This window comes from Bombina bombina, chromosome 6 (assembly GCF_027579735.1).
Source record: "Bombina bombina isolate aBomBom1 chromosome 6, aBomBom1.pri, whole genome shotgun sequence".
In the NCBI taxonomy this organism is placed as follows: Eukaryota; Metazoa; Chordata; class Amphibia; order Anura; family Bombinatoridae; genus Bombina; species Bombina bombina.
The window spans coordinates 177,475,086-177,495,083 of record NC_069504.1 but is presented as its reverse complement, the minus strand read 5'-3'; the positions used below and the strand labels follow the sequence as shown (position 1 = coordinate 177,495,083).

The 19,998-nt window shown below is 38.4% G+C and overlaps 1 protein-coding gene across 1 annotated transcript in view; it reads left to right on the top strand.

Moving 5' to 3' along the window:
* The window catches only part of LOC128664358 (ankyrin repeat domain-containing protein 26-like), a 418,274-nt gene that overhangs the window by 180,381 nt on the left and 217,895 nt on the right, over nucleotides 1-19,998 (top strand). Inside the window, exon 17 of the mRNA XM_053719196.1 lies at nucleotides 2,148-2,402. Within this exon, the coding sequence (XP_053575171.1) occupies nucleotides 2,148-2,402 (255 nt within the window). The remainder of the gene's footprint in view (nucleotides 1-2,147; nucleotides 2,403-19,998) is intronic.

Here is a 19,998-nt window from a genome sequence, read left to right as displayed (position 1 = left end):
TTTACAGAACATGCCCACAACTTTGAAGATATTTTTTTTTTTTTTTATTGTGAACCATACAATAAATAGGACAAAATAACAGAAAAAGTCAATGTGCATAACTATTCACCCCCCTAAAGTCAGTACATTGTAGAACCACCCTTTGCGGCAATCACACCTCCAAGTCGCTTTGGATAAGTCTCTATGAGCTTGCCATATCTTACCACTGGGATTGTTGCCCATTCCCCTTGCAAAACTGCTCCAGCTCCTTCAAGTTGGATGGTTTGCGCTTGTGAACAGCAATCTTTAAGTCTGACCACAGATTTTCTATTGGATTGAGGTCTGGGCTTTGACTAGGCCATTCCAACACATTTACATGTTTCCCCTTAAACCACTCAAGTGTTGCTTTAGCAGTGTGTTTGGGGTCATTGTCCTGCTGGAAGATGAACCTCCATCCTAGCCTCAAATCACGCACAGAGTGGTACAGGTTTTGCTCAAGAATATCCCTGTATTTAGCACCATTCATCTTTCCCTCAACTCTGACCAGTTTCCCAGTCCCGGGTGCTGAAAAACATCCCCACAGAATGATGCTGCCACCACCATGTTTCACTGTGGGGATGGTGTTCTTTGGGTGATTTAATGTGTTGAGTTTGTGCCAGACATAGCGTTTTCTTTGATTGCCGAAAAGTTAAATTTTAGTCTCATCAGACCAGAGCACCTTCCTCCATACATTTTGGGAGTCTCCCACATGCCTTTTCGCAAACTCAAAACGTGCCATTTTGTTTTTTGCTGAAAGTAATAGCTTTCATCTGGCTACTCTGCCATAAAGCCCAACTCTATGGAGCGTACGGCTTATTGTCGTCCTATGTACAGATACTCTAGTCTCTGCTGTGGAAATCTGTAGCTCCTCCAGGGTTATCCTAGCTCTCTGTGCTGCCTCTCTGATTAATGCCCTCCTTGCCTGGTCCGTGAGTCTTGGCAGGTTTGCTGTTTTGCCATGTTCTTTCCATTTGGTTATGATAGATTTGATGGTGCTCCTGGGGATCATCAAAGATTTGGATATTTTTTTATAACCTAACCCTGACATTTCACTAATTATGTGACTTCTTAAGGTAATTGGTTGCACCAGAGCTTTTTATGGGCTTCATAACAAAGGGGGTGAATACATACACACATGCCAATTTTCTGTTTTCTATTTCTAAAAAATAGTTTTATGTATATATTTTTCTCAGTTCATTTCACCAACTTAGACTATTGTGTTCTGATCCATATCATAAAATTCAGATTAATAAAACATTGAACTTAAGGCTGTAATGTAACAAAATAGGTAAAAAGTCAAGGGGGGTGAATACTTTTGCAAGGCATTGTAGCTTAAATTTAAGCCAGTATTATAGAATATGAAACCCAACATGTATCTTTGATGATTCAGATAGAGCAAGCAATTTTAAATATTGTTCTAATTTACTTTTATTATCACTTCTTTCTTTGTCTCTTGGTATCTTCTGTCAAAAAGCAGGGACATATGCTTAGGAGCCAGCGCATTTCTAGAGCACTTTATGGCAACAGTTGTATTAGTCATTTGCAAGAGCACGCAATGGCAGCACTATTTCCTGACATGTAGCACTCCAGATGCCTACCTGCCCACAAAAGAAAGTTTTTAAGTTCCATACCCCTTTAAATTCACTTATAGCTTCAAATGTGCTTTGTTTCCTTGGTATCCCTTGCTGAAGAAGAATATGCACATATCCTACACTAATGGGAGCTAGCTGGTGATTGGTGCCTGCACATATTTGTCTCTCATAATTGGCTGACTAGATGTGTTCATCTTGCTGTCATCAGTGCAATGCTGTTCCTTCAGCAAAGGATAACAAGAGAATTAAGCAAATATGGTAATAGAAGTAAATTGGAAAGTTGTTTAAAATTGTTCTAGTCAAATTGTGACTTTAAGCTAAAATTAGTTAATATTACAATAGTTGGAAGAGTTTGTCTTTTAAGTGAAGAAAAAAATGTCATTTAGATTTTAGAATTTAGAACAATGACGTACTTTTGTAGTTTTACTAGAGTTTTGTTTTTGTTGGCCACTGATAGTTTTGTAAAACTTGCACAGACTTATATGCATTTTACTTTTTAAGACCTCAATCTTTGTTAATTTTATAAATTATTTTCAGAGCCAACTGATTGGGACTCATCCAGTCATTCAAAAAGCATAACCCATAACAACAGTACTACAAGTATTTCTCTCCAGAAACTAAATAAGGAACAAACTGGTTCTAAAACTGGTTCAAAAGAAAAGCTTACAGCAACAACCACATTATACACTGTGCCTGAACCGGAGATTGAAAATCATATGCACTCTGGGAAAACTGGGAGTGAGCTAAATGCATCAAAGAAAGTTCTTCAACAATTGCATGACCTTGGAGATGGTAAGGGTTCTGTTTGTGCCCAGAATTTAAAGTTAATGTTGAATTACCGTAATTAAAGGGATATAAAACCCAATTTATTTCTTTCACGATTCAGATAGATCATAGACGAACAAAGCAGAGGGCGCTTCATGTGCATATAAGTTTTCAAATAAACAGTGCAGTGTAATATGCATACAGGGTACTCACAATATGCAGCAGCGCTCTGTTGTGCTGATAGGCGCGTTCTGGAGACTCTCAGTGCTCCAGCTCACGTATGATTCAGATAGAGCATACGATGTTAAACAACTCCCAATATATTTCTATTATCACCTTTTATCTGTTTTCTTGGTATTCTTTGTTGAAATGCAGGAAGGTCAACTTCAGAACATTCATGTATTTGCAGCACTATATAGAGGCAGTTTTGCAAAATTGTTATACATTTATTTTCCTGTCATGTGCTCCAGACATTTGCACACTACCTAAATTTGATAATAGTCATTTTGAAACTTTTTTTTAAAATTGTATGCTCTGTCTAAATCATGAAAGAAATAAAATTGGGTCTCATGTCCCTTTAACCCCCCCCCCCCCAGGACCAAGGAAGTTAATAAACATCATTAGATACTTTATCCAAGCAATTTCTTAAATGCCAATGCAGCTGAAAAATTCCATGTGTAGAAAGGGAGACCTGGTTAAACTGGAAAGGAGCTGAAAGTTTTCAATGCAAGACAAGTTGGTACTAGGTATTTGTCTCCCCTTAAAGGGATATAAAACCCAATTTGTTTCTTTCATGATTCAGATAGAGCATGTTATTTTCAGCAACTTTCTAATTTATTATCAAATTTTCTTCATTCTCTTGGTATCATTATTTGAAAAAGCAAGAATGTAAGCATAGAAGTCGGCCCATCTTTGGTTCAGCACCTGGGTACAGCTTGTACCCACCAATCAGCAAGTGCTACCCAGTGTCTTAACCAAAAATGGGCCGGCTCCTATGCTTACATTCCTGCTTTTTCAAATAAAGATACAAAGAGAACGAAGATAAAATTATAATAGGAATAATTTAGAAATAAAAAATTGAGTTTCATATCCCTTTAAGTATCTTGTGGTCCCACCCACCCAATTTTCCTTCCTAAGATAGGGAGAGTCCACGGCTTCATTCCTTACTGTTGGGAAATACAACACCTGACCACCAGGAGGAGGCAAAGACACCCCAGCCAAAGGCTTAAATATCCCTCCCACTTCCTCATTACCCCAGTCATTCTAGGAGGTGGCAGAGAAGTGTCAGAAGATTTGAAGATAGGACTGGAGTTTTAAGTAGTCATGTCAACCTCTCAGTGAGAGTATTGATGAAAGTTACAGTCTGGAGATGCAGGGAAAGTTTTTCTGCGAAACTATCCAGACTACTGCTAACAGCTCCTAAGCAATCAGTGTTGACGAGTTTCACTGCCTGCTTTCTCTCACTCAAGTCCATGTCAGGAGTGCTGCTATAAGACTGTCACACTTGAGAGGCTGTGTTCTGTTCCACAGCATGGATCCTGGAGGTATGATTGTTTAAAATTTTACACATAAAACACTATAACAGGGTCACAGTGTGGCTCCTTTATACCTTAATAGGATCCAGGGTTAATATCCTCTGAAGGGGGTTTATTGAACAGTTGGGTTGATTAATCAGTGTATTAATTATTTACATGCTGCTTTGGGCTGATAGACTCTGTGTTTCACTTTTGTTTCAAAAGTTTCACTTTTGTTTTTGAAAGTGTTGCACAGCTCCTATTACTTGCTGTACTTGTAATAACAGGGGAAGTACTGTCTTGCACTCCATGTGACTAGGTGTGGTCTATGTTCATTTCCTCCATTTCGGCTGAGACTTGAACCTGAGGAGAGCGTTCCCTCTGTTAACTGTCTGGGTCTAGGAGGTGGTGAGTGCCCCAGCCATTGGGAGTATAAAGTGCAGTTTTCTATAATAAAAAATGTTCAGCCAGTTTACGTGTTTTGCGTTATAGCTGGCTCGCTAAATACTTGTACGTTATTTTCACAGCTCACCTTTCATAGTGCTGCTATTACAGGTTTGCAAAAAAACGGCTTGTGCGGGTGATATGGTTGCGTTGAGCTCCATGCTTCACCCAAATACAAGCGATGTTTTGATGTGCTCGTGCGCGATTTCCCCATAGACATCAATGGGGAGAGCCGGGTAAAAAAAAGCCTAACACCTGCAATCGCGGAATGAAAAGCTCCGTAACGCAGCCTAATTGATGTTTATGGGGGGAAAAAAAAATGTACGTTTAAACCTAACACCCTAACATAAACCCCGAGTCTAAACACCCCTAATCTGCCGCCGCTAACATCACCGCCACCTACATAATGTTATTAACCCCTAATCTGCCGCCCCCAACGTCGCTACCACCTACCTAAACTTATTAACACCTAATCTACTGCCCCCAGCGTTGCCGCCACCTACCTACACTTATTAACCCCTAATCTGCCGTTCCCAATGTCACCACCGCCACTATACTAAAGTTATTAACCCCTAAACCTCTGGCCTCCCGCATCACTAACACTAAATAAATATATTAACCCCTAACTTAACCCTAAGTCTAACCCTAACGTATCCCTAACCCCCCCTAACTTTAACATAATTAAAATAATTCTAAATAAAACTTACTATTAATAACTAAATAATTCCTATTTAAAACTAAATACATACTTACCTGTAAAATAAACTCTAAGCTAGCTACAATATAACTAATAGTTACATTGTAGTTAGCTTAGGTTTTATTTTTATTTCACAGGTGAATTTGTATTTATTTTAACTAAGTAGACTAGTTAGTAAATAGTTATTAACTATTTACTAACTACCTAGTTAAAATAAATACAAATTTACCTGTAAAATAAAACCTAACCTGAGTTACACTAACACCTAACATTCAGCCAATAGAATGCGAGCTCAATCCTATTGGCTGATTGGATCAGCCAATAGAATTGAAGCTCAATCCTGTTGGCTGATTGCATTAGCCAATAGGATTTTTTCACCTTTAATTCCAATTGGCTGATAGAATTCTATCAGCCAAGCGGAATGCAAGGGACGCCATTCTTCGTTAGCCGTCAAGAGAAGAGGATGCTCCGCGCTGGATGTCCTGAAGATGGAGCCACTCCACGCCGGATGGATGAAGATAGAAGATGCTGTCTGGATGAAGACTTCTTCTGGCTTCGCTGAGAACTTCTGCCACTTCGATGAGGATGGATGTCCGGTCTTCAAAAACTGTTAGTGGATCTTCGGAGGTTAGTGTTTTTTTAAGGGTTTATTGGGTGGGTTTTAATTTTAGATTAGGGGTTTGGGCTGAAAAAGAGCTAAATGCCCTTTTAAGGGCATTGCCCATCCAAATGCCCTTTTCAGGGCAATGGGGAGCTTAGTTTTTTTTTAGTTAGGTTTTTATTTGAGGGGTTGGTTGTGTGGGTGGTGGGTTTTACTTTTGGGGGGTATTTGTATTTTTATTTACAGGTAAAAGAGCTGATTTTTTTGGGACAATGCCCCGCAAAAGGCCCTTTTAAGGGCTATTGGCAGTTTAGTTTAGGCTAGGGTTTTTTTTTATTTTGGGGGGGGGGGCTTTTTTATTTTGATAGGGCTATTAGATTAGGTGTAATTAGTTTAAATATTTGATATTTCTTTTGTGTAATTTAGTGTTTTTTGTAATTTAGTTTAGATTTCACTCGTTTTCAAGTATGTCCTGGGACCACAAAACATTGCTATTGATACAATAGGGTACAAAAAAATACAAAAAACAATAATAATACACAGTATATGCAAAAATGTAACATAGAACAGGTAGGACATATATAATCAACCATGACAGGTGCATTCTGTTTTGAGATATGTAGAGAGGGATCTCTTAAAGGATATTAGGCTTGGGGAAGGTTTGAAAGTGTGCGGGAGGTCATTCCATAACTGTGGCGCTCTGTAGGAAAAGGAGGATCAAGCTACTTTCTTTTTGTATTGACGCAAGGTAAATAATGTGCTGGTACTGGATCGGAGGTTATAGGAGTTGGGAATAGCTTGTTAGGTTTTATTTTACAGGTAAATTTGTATTTATTTAAACTAGGTAGCTAGTAAATAGTTAATAACTATTTACTAACTAATCTACCTAGTTAAAATAAATACAAACTTGCCTGTGAAATAAAAATAAAACCTAAGATAGATACAATGTAACTATTAGTAATATTGTAGCTAGCTTAAGTTTTATTTTACAGGTAAGTATTTAGTCTTAAATAGGTATTATTTAGTTAATGATAGTAATTTTTATTTAGATTTATTTTAATTACATTAAAGCTAGGGGGTGTTAGGATTAGACTTGCGGTTAGGTTTAGGGGTTTATAACTTTAGTATAGTGGCAGCGATTTTGGGGGCAGCAGATTAGGAGTTAATAACAGTAATGTAGGTTGTGGCAATGTTAGCAGATTGGGGTTAATAATTAACTAGTGTTTGTGATGCGGGAGTGCGGTGGTTTAGGGGTTAATATGTTTATTATAGTGGCGGTGATGTCCGGAGCGGCAGGGGTTAATAATTTTATTTTAGTGTTTGCGATGCGGGAGGGCCTCGGTTTATGGGTTAATAGTTAGTTTATGGGTGTTAGTGTACTTTTTAGCACTTTAGTTATGAGCTTTATGTTACGGCGTTGTAACATAAAAGCCATAACTACTGACTTTCAGTTTACGGTACGAATCTTGACGGTATAGGGTGTACCGCTCACTTTTTGGCCGGACAGGCAAACTCGTAATACCGGCGATGTGGAAGTCCCATTGAAAAAGGACTTTTTGAAAGCTGTGGTAGTTACATTGCGTTACGGACAAAAAAGTGTGTGGTACACCTATACCTGCAAAACTCATAATACCAGCGGTAGTGAAAAAGAGCCATAACGATGCTTTTTCACTCATACTGCAAAATTCTTAATCTAGCCGTATGTTTGCAAAAAAAAATAAAAATATTTTTTTATGATCATATTTGGCATACATCTGCCAAATAGTGGCCTAGATCAATACCCTGGGTTGTCTACTTTAAAAATATTTATAGATTTTGAGGTCAATTTTGAAACTTAAGGCAGTTATGCCATATCATATGGGCCCTGAAGCAATTGTCAAAATCTTCTTTCAGCTGCAGTTAACGGCCTTCTTATTATCAAAACCAATGACAACTCTATACTAGGGATGCACATTTGAATCTTTCATGAGGATCTGAATGCAGAAGTAAGGAGTGGTTTGTGCCCTTCGGATATTTTCATAGCCGGATTGATTCCTGTAAAAGAGCCCCACACTAAGATCTCTGCAAATCCAGATCTTAGAGTGGGGATCTTTTACAAGAATTAATCCGGCTACGAAAATATTCAAAAGATCTGAATGCGCATCCCAACTCTATACGTCTGGTAATTTTGTACACAGGGGGATCCTAGGTAAGCTTTTGTAAACATTTGTCTTATGACTGCCCAAGCTCTGTGAAATAATTTCAGCGAGAAAGTTAATAATTTTCTTTTATGATCACATTTGGCACACATCTGGTTGCCAACATGTGTCATAAAATGTAACAAAATGGGCCTAAATCAACACCCTGCGTTGTCTTCTTTAAAAATATATATATAGTTTTAGGGGTCAATTTTGAGAATTCAGGCAGATGAGCCTTAATCCCATTGCAATAATATAAAATCTAAAAATCATCTTTCAGAAGTGTGATGCACAATTGTAATTAGTTTCCTTCTAACTACCAAAACCAGTGATAAACTCATACACATCTGCTAATACTGAACACACAGGATTCCGGGGACGCTTTTTCAACCATTTGTCTTATGATTGCACAAGTTGTGTGAAAATAATTTCAGCTTAAAAGCTAATGATTTAATTGACTGCCAATGGGTGGCATGAAATATAATGGGTCTAGATCAATACCTTGAGTTATCTACTTTAAAAAAATATATAGTTTGTGGATCAATTTTGAGAATTTGGGCAGCTCTGCTATTCCAAATAAGTTACCCCATTGCATTAGAACATGATCGCTGCAAATAAAGACCTTAAAATGATCAAAACTAATAAAAATATATATACATGTTGGGTCTTAGCTTACCCAGAAGATGCAACTGAACAAATTATTTTTTTCTCGTTAGAATGCTGTAAAACTTTTTGTAGAATGTGATAATTAAACTTTTTATATATTTTTTAACTTTTTGTTGTTGTTGCAATTTTACAATAATTTTTTTTAAACAGAAATCTAGCTGAAACTGTCATCCTCTGAAAGCTCTTTTTATGGCGGAAAAAAAGGAATCACAATTTAAAGTTAGAGGGTAGCAGATTGTGGAGATTGTGCATTCTATTGGCTGATCGGAACAGCCAATAGAATGCGAGCTCAATCTGATTGGCTGATCGGATCAGCCAATCGGACTGAACTTGATTCTGATTGGCTGATTCCATCAGCCAATCAGAATTTTCCTACCTTAATTCCGATTGGCTGATAGAATCCTATCAGCCAATCGGAATTCGAGGGACGCCATCTTGGATGACGTCCCTTAAAGGAACCGTCATTCTTCAGTTGGACGTCGTCGGAAGAAGATGGGTCCGCGCTGGAGGTCTTCACGATGGAGCCGGTCCTCATCGGATGAAGATAGAAGATGCTGCTTGGAAGAAGATGGTTGCCGGTCCGGATCTACTCTTCTTCCCGGATAGGATGAAGACTTTGGACCCTCTTCTGGACTTCTTCAGCGTCGGATGATGGATGTCTAGCCCCCGCTTGGGCTTGGATGAAGATTTTGGAGCCAGGACCGATCGGTGAACCTGGTCTGGTGAAGATAAGGTAGGAAGATCTTCAGGGGCTTAGTGTTAGGTTTATTTAAGGGGGGGTTGGGTTAGATTAGGGGTATGTGGGTAGTGGGTTGTAATGTTGGGGGGGGTATTGTATGTGTTTATTTTACAGGCAAAAGAGCTGAATTTCTTGGGGCATGCCCCGCAAAGGGCCCTGTTCAGGGCTGGTAAGGTAAAAGAGCTTTGAACTTTTGTAATTTAGAATAGGGTAGGGCATTTTTTTTATTTTGGGGGGCTTTGTTATTTTATTAGGGGGCTTAGAGTAGGTGTAATTAGTTTAAAATTGTTGTAATATTTTTCTAATGTTTGTAAATATTTTTTTATTTTTTGTAACTTAGTTCTTTTTTATTTTTTGTACTTTAGTTAGTTTATTTCATTGTATTTATTTGTAGATATTGTATTTAATTCATTTATTGATAGTGTAGTGTTAGGTTTAATTGTAGATAATTGTAGGTATTGTATTTAATTAATTTATTGATAGTCTAGTGTTAGGTTTAATTGTAACTTAGGTTAGGATTTATTTTACAGGTAATTTTGTAATTATTTTAACTATTTTAGCTATTAAATAGTTCTTAACTATTTAATAGCTATTGTACCTGGTTAAAATAAATACAAAGTTACCTGTAAAATAAATATTAATCCTAAAATAGCTACAATATAATTATAATTTATATTGTAGCTATATTAGGGTTTATTTTACAGGTAAGTATTTAGCTTTAAATAGGAATAATTTATATAATAAGAGTTAATTTATTTTGTTAGATTTAAATTATATTTAACTTAGGGGGGTGTTAGTGTTAGGGTTAGACTTAGCTTTAGGGGTTAAAAAATTTATTAGAATAGCGGTGAGCTCCGGTCGGCAGATTAGGGGTTAATGTTTGAAGTTAGGTGTCGGCGATGTTAGGGAGGGCAGATTAGGGGTTAATACTATTTATTATAGGGTTATTGAGGCGGGAGTGAGGCGGATTAGGGGTTAATAATTTTATTATAGTAGCGGTGCGGTCCGCTCGGCAGATTAGGTGTTAATAAGTGTAGGCAGGTGGAGGCGACGTTGTGGGGGGCAGATTAGGGGTTAATAAATATAATATAGGGGTCGGCGGTGTTAGGGGCAGCAGATTAGGGGTACATAGGGATAATGTAAGTAGCGGCGGTGTACGGAGCGGCAGATTAGGGGTTAATAATAATATGCAGGGGTCAGCGATAGCGGGGGCGGCAGATTAGGGGTTAATAAATATAATATAGGGGTCGGCGGTGTTAGGGGCAGCAGATTAGGGGTACATAAGGATAACGTAGGTGGCGGTCGGCAGATTAGGGGTTAAAATTTTTTAATAGAGTGGCAGCGATGTGGGGGGACCTCGGTTTAGGGGTACATAGGTAGTTTATGGGTGTTAGTGTACTTTAGAGCACAGTAGTTAAGAGCTTTATAAACCAGCGTTAGCCCAGAAAGCTCTTAACTACTGACTTTTTTCTGCGGCTGGAGTTTGGTCGTTAGATTTCTAACGCTCACTCCAGACACGACTCTAAATACCTGAGTTAGAAAGATCCCATTGAAAAGATAGGATACGCAATTGACGTAAGGGGATCTGCGGTATGGAAAAGTCGCGGCTGGAAAGTGAGCGTTAGACCCTTTAATGACTGACTCCAAATACCAGAGGGCGTTAAAAACCAGCGTTAGGAGCCTCTAACGCTGGTTTTGACGGCTACCGCCCAGCTCTAAATCTAGGCCAAAGACTTTAAAGGAATTCAATAATGCCTGGGACATGCATAAGGCTATCCTAAGAAAAAGTAACGTAATATGGGTAGCCTTGATGGGCCTTTTTGGTTCTTATCTACCATCAAATTCTATGTTTCTTTCATGTAATTGGCAAGAGTCCATGAGCTAATGACATATGGGATATACAATCCTACCAGGAGGGGCAAAGTTTCCCAAATCTCAAAATGCCTATAAATACACCCCTCACCACACCCACAATTCAGTTTAACGAATAGCCAAGCAGTGGGGTGATAAAGAAAGGAGTAGAAAGCATCAACAAAAGAAATTTGGAAATAATTGTGCTTTATACAAAAAATCATAACCACCATAAAAAGGGTGGGCCTCATGGACTCTTGCCAATATGAAAGAAATGAATTTATCAGGTAAGTTCTTACATAAATTATGTTTTCTTTCATGTAATTGGCAAGAGTCCATGAGCTAGTGACGTATGGGATAGCAATACCCAAGATGTGGATCTCCACTCAAGAGTCACTAGAGACACAATTCAGTTTTACAAACTTTGCCTCCTATGGAGGTGGTGAAGTAAGTTTGTGCTAAGATTTCTACGTTGATATGCGCTTCTCAACATTGTTGAAGCCCGATTCCTCTCAGAGTACAGCGAATGTTAGAGGGACTTGAAGGGAGTATCACTTATTGAATACGATGATTTCCCTAACGGGGGTCTATTTCATAGGTTCTCTGTTATCGGTCGTAGAGATTAATCTACTACCTCCCTTTTCAGATCGACGATATACTCTCATATTCCATTACCTCTACTGATAACTGTTTCAGTACTGGTTTGGCTATCTGCTATATGTGGATGGGTGTCTTTGGGTAAGTATGTTTCTTTCATGTAATTAGCAAGAGTCCATGAGCTAGTGACGTATGGGATATACATTCCTACCAGGAGGGGCAAAGTTTCCCAAACCTCAAAATGCCTATAAATACACCCCTCACCACACCCACAATTCAGTTTTACAAACTTTGCCTCCGATGGAGGTGGTGAAGTAAGTTTGTGCTAGATTCTACGTTGATATGCGCTCCGCAGCAAGTTGGAGCCCGGTTTTCCTCTCAGCGTGCAGTGAATGTCAGAGGGATGTGAGGAGAGTATTGCCTATTTGAATGAAGTGATCTCCTTCTACGGGGTCTATTTCATAGGTTCTCTGTTATCGGTCGTAGAGATTCATCTCTTACCTCCCTTTTCAGATCGACGATATACTCTTATATATACCATTACCTCTGCTGATTCTCGTTTCAGTACTGGTTTGGCTTTCTACAAACATGTAGATGAGTGTCCTGGGGTAAGTAAGTCTTATTTTCTGTGACACTCTAAGCTATGGTTGGGCACTTTGTTTATAAAGTTCTAAATATATGTATTCAAACATTTATTTGCCTTGACTCAGAATGTTCAACTTTCCTTATTTTCAGACAGTCAGTTTCATATTTGGGATAATGCATTTGATTTAATCATTTTTTTCTTACCTTCAAAAATTTGACTCTTTTTCCCTGTGGGCTGTTAGGCTCGCGGGGGCTGAAAATGCTTCATTTTATTGCGTCATTCTTGGCGAGAACTTTTTTGGCGCAAAAATTCTTTTCCGTTTCCGGCGTCATACGTGTCGCCGGAAGTTGCGTCATTTTTTGACGTTATTTTGCGCCAAAAATGTCGGCGTTCCGGATGTGGCGTCATTTTTGGCGCCAAAAGCATTTAGGCGCCAAATAATGTGGGCGTCTTATTTGGCGCTAAAAAATATGGGCGTCGCTTTTGTCTCCACATTATTTAAGTCTCATTTTTCATTGCTTCTGGTTGCTAGAAGCTTGTTCTTTGGCATTTTTTCCCATTCCTGAAACTGTCATTTAAGGAATTTGATCAATTTTGCTTTATATGTTGTTTTTTCTCTTACATATTGCAAGATGTCTCACGTTGCATCTGAGTCAGAAGATACTACAGGAAAATCGCTGTCTAGTGCTGGATCTACCAAAGCTAAGTGTATCTTCTGTAAACTTTTGGTAGCTATTCCTCCAGCTGTTGTTTGTATTGATTGTCATGACAAACTTGTTAATGCAGATAATATTTCCTTTAGTAAAGTACCATTGCCTGTTGCAGTTCCTTCAACATCTAAGGTGCAGAATGTTCCTGATAACATAAGAGATTTTGTTTCTGAATCCATAAAGAAGGCTATGTCTGTTATTTCTCCTTCTAGTAAACGTAAAAAATCTTTTAAAACTTCTCTCCCTACAGATGAATTTTTAAATGAACATCATCATTCTGATTCTGATGACTCTTCTGGTTCAGAGGATTCTGTCTCAGAGGTTGATGCTGATAAATCTTCATATTTATTTAAAATGGAATTTATTCGTTCTTTACTTAAAGAAGTTCTAATTGCTTTAGAAATAGAGGATTCTGGTCCTCTTGATACTAATTCTAAACGTTTGGATAAGGTATTTAAATCTCCTGTGGTTATTCCAGAAGTTTTTCCTGTTCCTAATGCTATTTCTGCAGTAATTTCCAAAGAATGGGATAAATTGGGTAATTCATTTACTCCTTCTAAACGTTTTAAGCAATTATATCATGTGCCGTCTGACAGATTAGAATTTTGGGACAAAATCCCTTAAGTTGATGGGGCTATTTCAACCCTTGCTAAACGTACTACTATTCCTACGTCAGATGGTACTTCGTTTAAGGATCCTTTAGATAGGAAAATTGAATCCTTTCTAAGAAAAGCTTATCTGTGTTCAGGTAATCTTCTTAGACCTGCTATATCTTTGGCTGATGTTGCTGCAGCTTCAACTTTTTGGTTGGAAACTTTAGCGCAACAAGTAACACATCATGATTCTCATGATATTATTATTCTTCTTCAGCATGCTAATAATTTTATCTGTGATGCCATCTTTGATATTATCAGAGTTGATGTCAGGTTTATGTCTCTAGCTATTTTAGCTAGAAGAGCTTTATGGCTTAAGACTTGGAATGCTGATATGGCTTCTAAATCAACTCTACTTTCCATTTCTTTCCAGGGTAACAAATTATTTGGTTCTCAGTTGGATTCTATTATTTCAACTGTTACTGGTGGGAAAGGAACTTTTTTACCACAGGATAAAAAATCTAAAGGTAAAAACAGGGCTAATAATCGTTTTCGTTCCTTTCGTTTCAACAAAGAACAAAAGTCTGATCCTTCATCCTCAGGAGCAGTTTCAGTTTGGAAACCATCTCCAATCTGGAATAAATCCAAGCCAGCCAGAAAGGCAAAGCCTGCTTCTAAGTCCACATGAAGGTGCGGCCCTCATTCCAGCTCAGCTGGTAGGGGGCAGGTTTACGTTTTTTCAAAGAAATTTGGATCAATTCTGTTCACAATCTTTGGATTCAGAACATTGTTTCAGAAGGGTACAGAATTGGTTTCAAGATGAGACCTCCTGCAAAGAGATTTTTTCTTTCCCGTGTCCCAGTAAATCCAGTGAAAGCTCAAGCATTTCTGAATTGTGTTTCAGATCTAGAGTTGGCTGGAGTAATTATGCCAGTTCCAGTTCCGGAACAGGGGATGGGGTTTTATTCAAATCTCTTCATTGTACCAAAGAAGGAGAATTCCTTCAGACCAGTTCTGGATCTAAAAATATTGAATCGTTATGTAAGGATACCAACGTTCAAGATGGTAACTATAAGGACTATCTTGCCTTTTGTTCAGCAAGGGAATTATATGTCCACAATAGATTTACAGGATGCATATCTGCATATTCCGATTCATCCAGATCATTATCAGTTCCTGAGATTCTCTTTTCTGGACAAGCATTACCAGTTTGTGGCTCTACCGTTTGGCCTAGCTACAGCTCCAAGAATTTTTACAAAGGTTCTCGGTGCCCTTCTGTCTGTAATCAGAGAACAGGGTATTGTGGTATTTCCTTATTTGGACGATATCTTGGTACTTGCTCAGTCTTTACATTTAGCAGAATCTCATACAAATCGACTTGTGTTGTTTCTTCAAGATCATGGTTGGAGGATCAATTTACCAAAAAGTTCATTGATTCCTCAGACAAGGGTAACCTTTCTGGGTTTCCAGATAGATTCAGTGTCCATGACTCTGTCTTTAACAGACAAGAGACGTCTAAAATTGATTTCAGCTTGTCGAAACCTTCAGTCACAATCATTCCCTTCGGTAGCCTTATGCATGGAAATTCTAGGTCTTATGACTGCTGCATCGGACGCGATCCCCTTTGCTCGTTTTCACATGCGACCTCTTCAGCTCTGTATGCTGAATCAATGGTGCAAGGATTACACAGATATCTCAGTCAATATCTTTAAAACCGATTGTTCGACACTCTCTAACGTGGTGGACAGATCACCATCGTTTAATTCAGGGGGCTTCTTTTGTGCTTCCGACCTGGACTGTAATTTCAACAGATGCAAGTCTCACAGGTTGGGGAGCTGTGTGGGGATCTCTGACGGCACAAGGAGTTTGGGAATCTCAGGAGGTGAGATTACCGATCAATATTTTGGAACTCCGTGCAATTTTCAGAGCTCTTCAGTTTTGGCCTCTTCTGAAGAGAGAATCGTTCATTTGTTTTCAGACAGACAATGTCACAACTGTGGCATACATCAATCATCAAGGAGGGACTCACAGTCCTCTGGCTATGAAAGAAGTATCTCGAATTTTGGTTTGGGCGGAATCCAGCTCCTGTCTAATCTCTGCGGTTCATATCCCAGGTGTAGACAATTGGGAAGCGGATTATCTCAGTCGCCAAACGTTGCATCCGGGCGAATGGTCTCTTCACCCAGAGGTATTTCTTCAGATTGTTCAAAGGTGGGAACTTCCAGAAATAGATCTGATGGCGTCCCATCTAAACAAGAAACTTCCCAGATATCTGTCCAGATCCCGGGATCCTCAGGCGGAGGCAGTGGATGCATTATCACTTCCTTGGAGGTATCATCCTGCCTATATCTTTCCGCCTCTAGTTCTTCTTCCAAGAGTAATCTCCAAGATTCTGAAGGAATGCTCGTTTGTTCTGCTGGTAGCTCCGGCATGGCCTCACAGGTTTTGGTATGCGGATCTTGTCCGGATGGCCTCTTGCCAACCGTGGACTCTTCCGTTAAGACGAGACCTTCTGTCACAAGGTCCTTTTTTCCATCAGGATCTGAAATCCTTAAATTTAAAGGTATGGAGATTGAACGCTTGATTCTTGGTCAAAGAGGTTTCTCTGACTCTGTGATTAATACTATGTTACAGGCTCGTAAATCTGTATCTAGAGAGATATATTATAGAGTCTGGAAGACTTATATTTCTTGGTGTCTTTCTCATCATTTTTCTTGGCATTCTTTTAGAATACCGAGAATTTTACAGTTTCTTCAGGATGGTTTAGATAAGGGTTTGTCTGCAAGTTCCTTGAAAGGACAAATCTCTGCTCTTTCTGTTCTTTTCCACAGAAAGATTGCTATTCTTCCTGATATTCATTGTTTTGTACAAGCTTTGGTTCGTATAAAACCTGTCATTAGTCTATTTCTCCTCCTTGGAGTTTGAATTTGGTTCTGGGAGCTCTTCAAGCTCCTCCCTTTGAACCTATGCATTCATTAGACATTAAATTACTTTCTTGGAAAGTTTTGTTCCTTTTGGCCATCTCTTCTGCCAGAAGAGTTTCTGAATTATCTGCTCTTTCTTGTGAGTCTCCTTTTCTGATTTTTCATCAGGATAAGGCGGTGTTGCGAACTTCTTTTGAATTTTTACCTAAAGTTGTGAATTCTAACAACATTAGTAGAGAAATTGTGGTTCCTTCATTATGTCCTAATCCTAAGAATTCTAAGGAGAAATCATTGCATTCTTTGGATGTTGTTAGAGCTTTGAAATATTATGTTGAAGCTACTAAATCTTTCCGGAAGACTTCTAGTCTGTTATCTTTTCCGGTTCTAGAAAAGGCCAGAAAGCTTCTGCCATTTCTTTGGCATCTTGGTTGAAATCTTTAATTCATCTTGCCTATGTTGAGTCGGGTAAAACTCCGCCTCAGAGGATTACAGCTCATTCTACCAGGTCAGTTTCTACTTCCTGGGCGTTTAGGAATGAAGCTTCGGTTGATCAGATTTGCAAAGCAGCAACTTGGTCCTCTTTGCATACTTTTACTAAATTCTACCATTTTGATGTATTTTCTTCTTCTGAAGCAGTTTTTGGTAGAAAAGTACTTCAGGCAGCGGTTTCAGTCTGAATCTTCTGCTTATGTTTTTCATTAAACTTTATTTTGGGTGTGGATTATTTTCAGCAGGAATTGGCTGTCTTTATTTTTATCCCTCCCTCTCTAGTGACTCTTGTGTGGAAAGATCCACATCTTGGGTAATCATTATCCCATACGTCACTAGCTCATGGACTCTTGCTAATTACATGAAAGAAAACATAATTTATGTAAGAACTTACCTGATAAATTAATTTCTTTCATATTAGCAAGAGTCCATGAGGCCCGCCCTTTTTTTGTGGTGGTTATGATTTTTGTATAAAGCACAATTATTCCAATTCCTTATTTTATATGCTTCGCACTTTTTTATCACCCCACTTCTTGGCTATTCGTTAAACTGAATTGTGGGTGTGGTGAGGGGTGTATTTATAGGCATTTTGAGGTTTGGGAAACTTTGCCCCTCCTGGTAGGAATGTATATCCCATACGTCACTAGCTCATGGACTCTTGCTAATATGAAAGAAATGAATTTATCAGGTAAGTTCTTACATAAATTATGTTTTTTTATTACTTAAGACACCTCAGCTATGGTTTGGCACTTTATGCATTTATATAAAGTTCTAAATATATGTATTGTACTTATATTTGCCATGAGTCAGGTTCATGTATTTCCTTCTGCAGACTGTCAGTTTCATATTTGGGGAATATAAACATTTTTTTAGAATGTATTTCTTACCTGGGGTTTAGTCTTTTTTTTCAATTGACTACTTCTTGCAAATTGCGGGCGGTATTAGGCCCGCGGGTGTGTCAAATGCTAAACGTTATTGCGTCATTCTTGGCGTGAAATTTTTTTGGGCGCGAAAAAATACATCTATGGCACAATTTCGTCATTTCCGGTGTCATACTTGACGCAGAGACCTTTCACATGGTTGCGTCATTAGTGACGCGAGTGTGTCATTTCCGGTTATTTTTGACGCCAAAAAAGTTTGTTACGTTGTGCGTCATACCTGGCACCAAACTTTTTCATTATTTCAATACCCCATTGATGTTTGCCTCTTGCCTTTTCTCTATCAGAGGGCTATGCTATTTGCATTTTTTCCCATTCCTGAAACTGTCATATAAGGAAATAGATAATTTTGCTTTTTTGTTGTTTTTTTCTTACATTTTGCAAGATGTCTCAATCTGATCCTGCCTCAGAAGTTTCTGCTGGAACATTGCTGCCTGACATCGGTTCTACCAAAGCTAAGTGCATTGTCTGCATTTCCACCTTCTAATAAACGTAAAAGGTCTTTTAAAACTTCTCATTTAGATGATGAAATTTCAAATGACCAACAACATAATAATTTATCCTCTTCTGATGAGGATCTATCTGATACAGAAGATCCTTCCTCAGACATTGACACTGACAAATCTACTTATTTATTTAAAATTGAGTATATGCGTTCTTTATTAAAAGAAGTGTTAATTGCTTTGGATATTGAGGTAACCAGTCCTCTTGACGTTCAGTCTAATAAACGTTTAAATGCTGTTTTTAAACCTCCTGTGGTTTCTCCAGGGTTTTTTTCCTATTCCTGAGGCTATTTCTGATATGATTTCTAAGGAATGGAATAAGCCAGGTACTTCTTTTATTCCTTCTTCAAGGTTTAAAAAATGGTATCCTTTACCAGCAAAATCTATAGAGTTTTGGGAAAAAATCCCCAAAGTTGATGGGCTATTTCTACTCTTGCTAAACGTACCACTATTCCTATGGAAGATAGTACTTCCTTTAAGGATCCTTTAGCTAGGAAGCTTGAATCTTATCTAAGGAAGGCCTATTTATATTCAGGTCATCTTCTCAGACATGCAATTTCTTTGGCTGATGTTGCGGCTGCATCAACTTTCTGGTTGGAAAATTTAGCGCAACAGGAATTGGATTCTGACTTATCTAGCATTGTTCGCTTACTGCAATATGCTAATCATTTTATTTATGATGCTATTTTTGATATTATGAAAATTGATGTTAGATCCATGTCTTTAGCTATATAAGCTAGAAGAGCTTTGTGGCTTAAATCTTGGAATGCTGATATGACATCTAAATCTAGATTACTATCTCTTTCTTTCCAAGGTAATAATTTATTTGGTTCTCAGTTGGATTCTATTATTTCAACTGTCACTGGGGGAAAGGGAGTTTTTCTGCCTCAGGATAAAAAACCTAAGGGTAAATCTAAGGCTTCTAACCGTTTTTGTTCCTTTCTTCAGAATAAGGAACAAAAACTCAATCCTCCCCCCAAGGAATCTGCTTCCAATTGGAAGCCTTCCTCAAAATGGAATAAATCCAAGCCATTTAGGAAACCAAAGTCAGCCCCTAAGTCCGCATGAAGATGCGGCCCTCATTCCAGCTCAGCTGGTAAGGGGCAGATTAAGGTTTTTCAAGGATATTTGGATAAGATCTGTCCAAAATCAATGGATTCAGAGCATTGTCTCTCAAGGGTATCGAATAGGGTTCAGAGTAAGACCTCCTGTGAGAAGATTTTTTTCTCTCACGTTTCCCAGCAAATCCAGTTAAAGCTCAGGCTTTCCTGAAGTGTGTTTCAGACGGTTAGTCTTCAGGGGTAATCATGCCAGTTCCTCTTCAGGAACAAGGTTTGGGGTTTTATTCAAATGTATTCATTGTCCCAAAAAAGGAACATTTATTCAGCCCAGTTCTGGATCTGAAAATTTTGAATCGTTATGTAAGAGTACCAACTTTCAAGATGGTGACTATAAGGACTATTCTGCCTTTTGTTCAGCGAGGACATTATATGTCCACAATAGACTTGCAGGATGCATACCTTCATATTCCGATTCATCCAGAACATTATCAGTTTCTGAGATTCTCTTTTCTAAACAAGCATTACCAATTTGT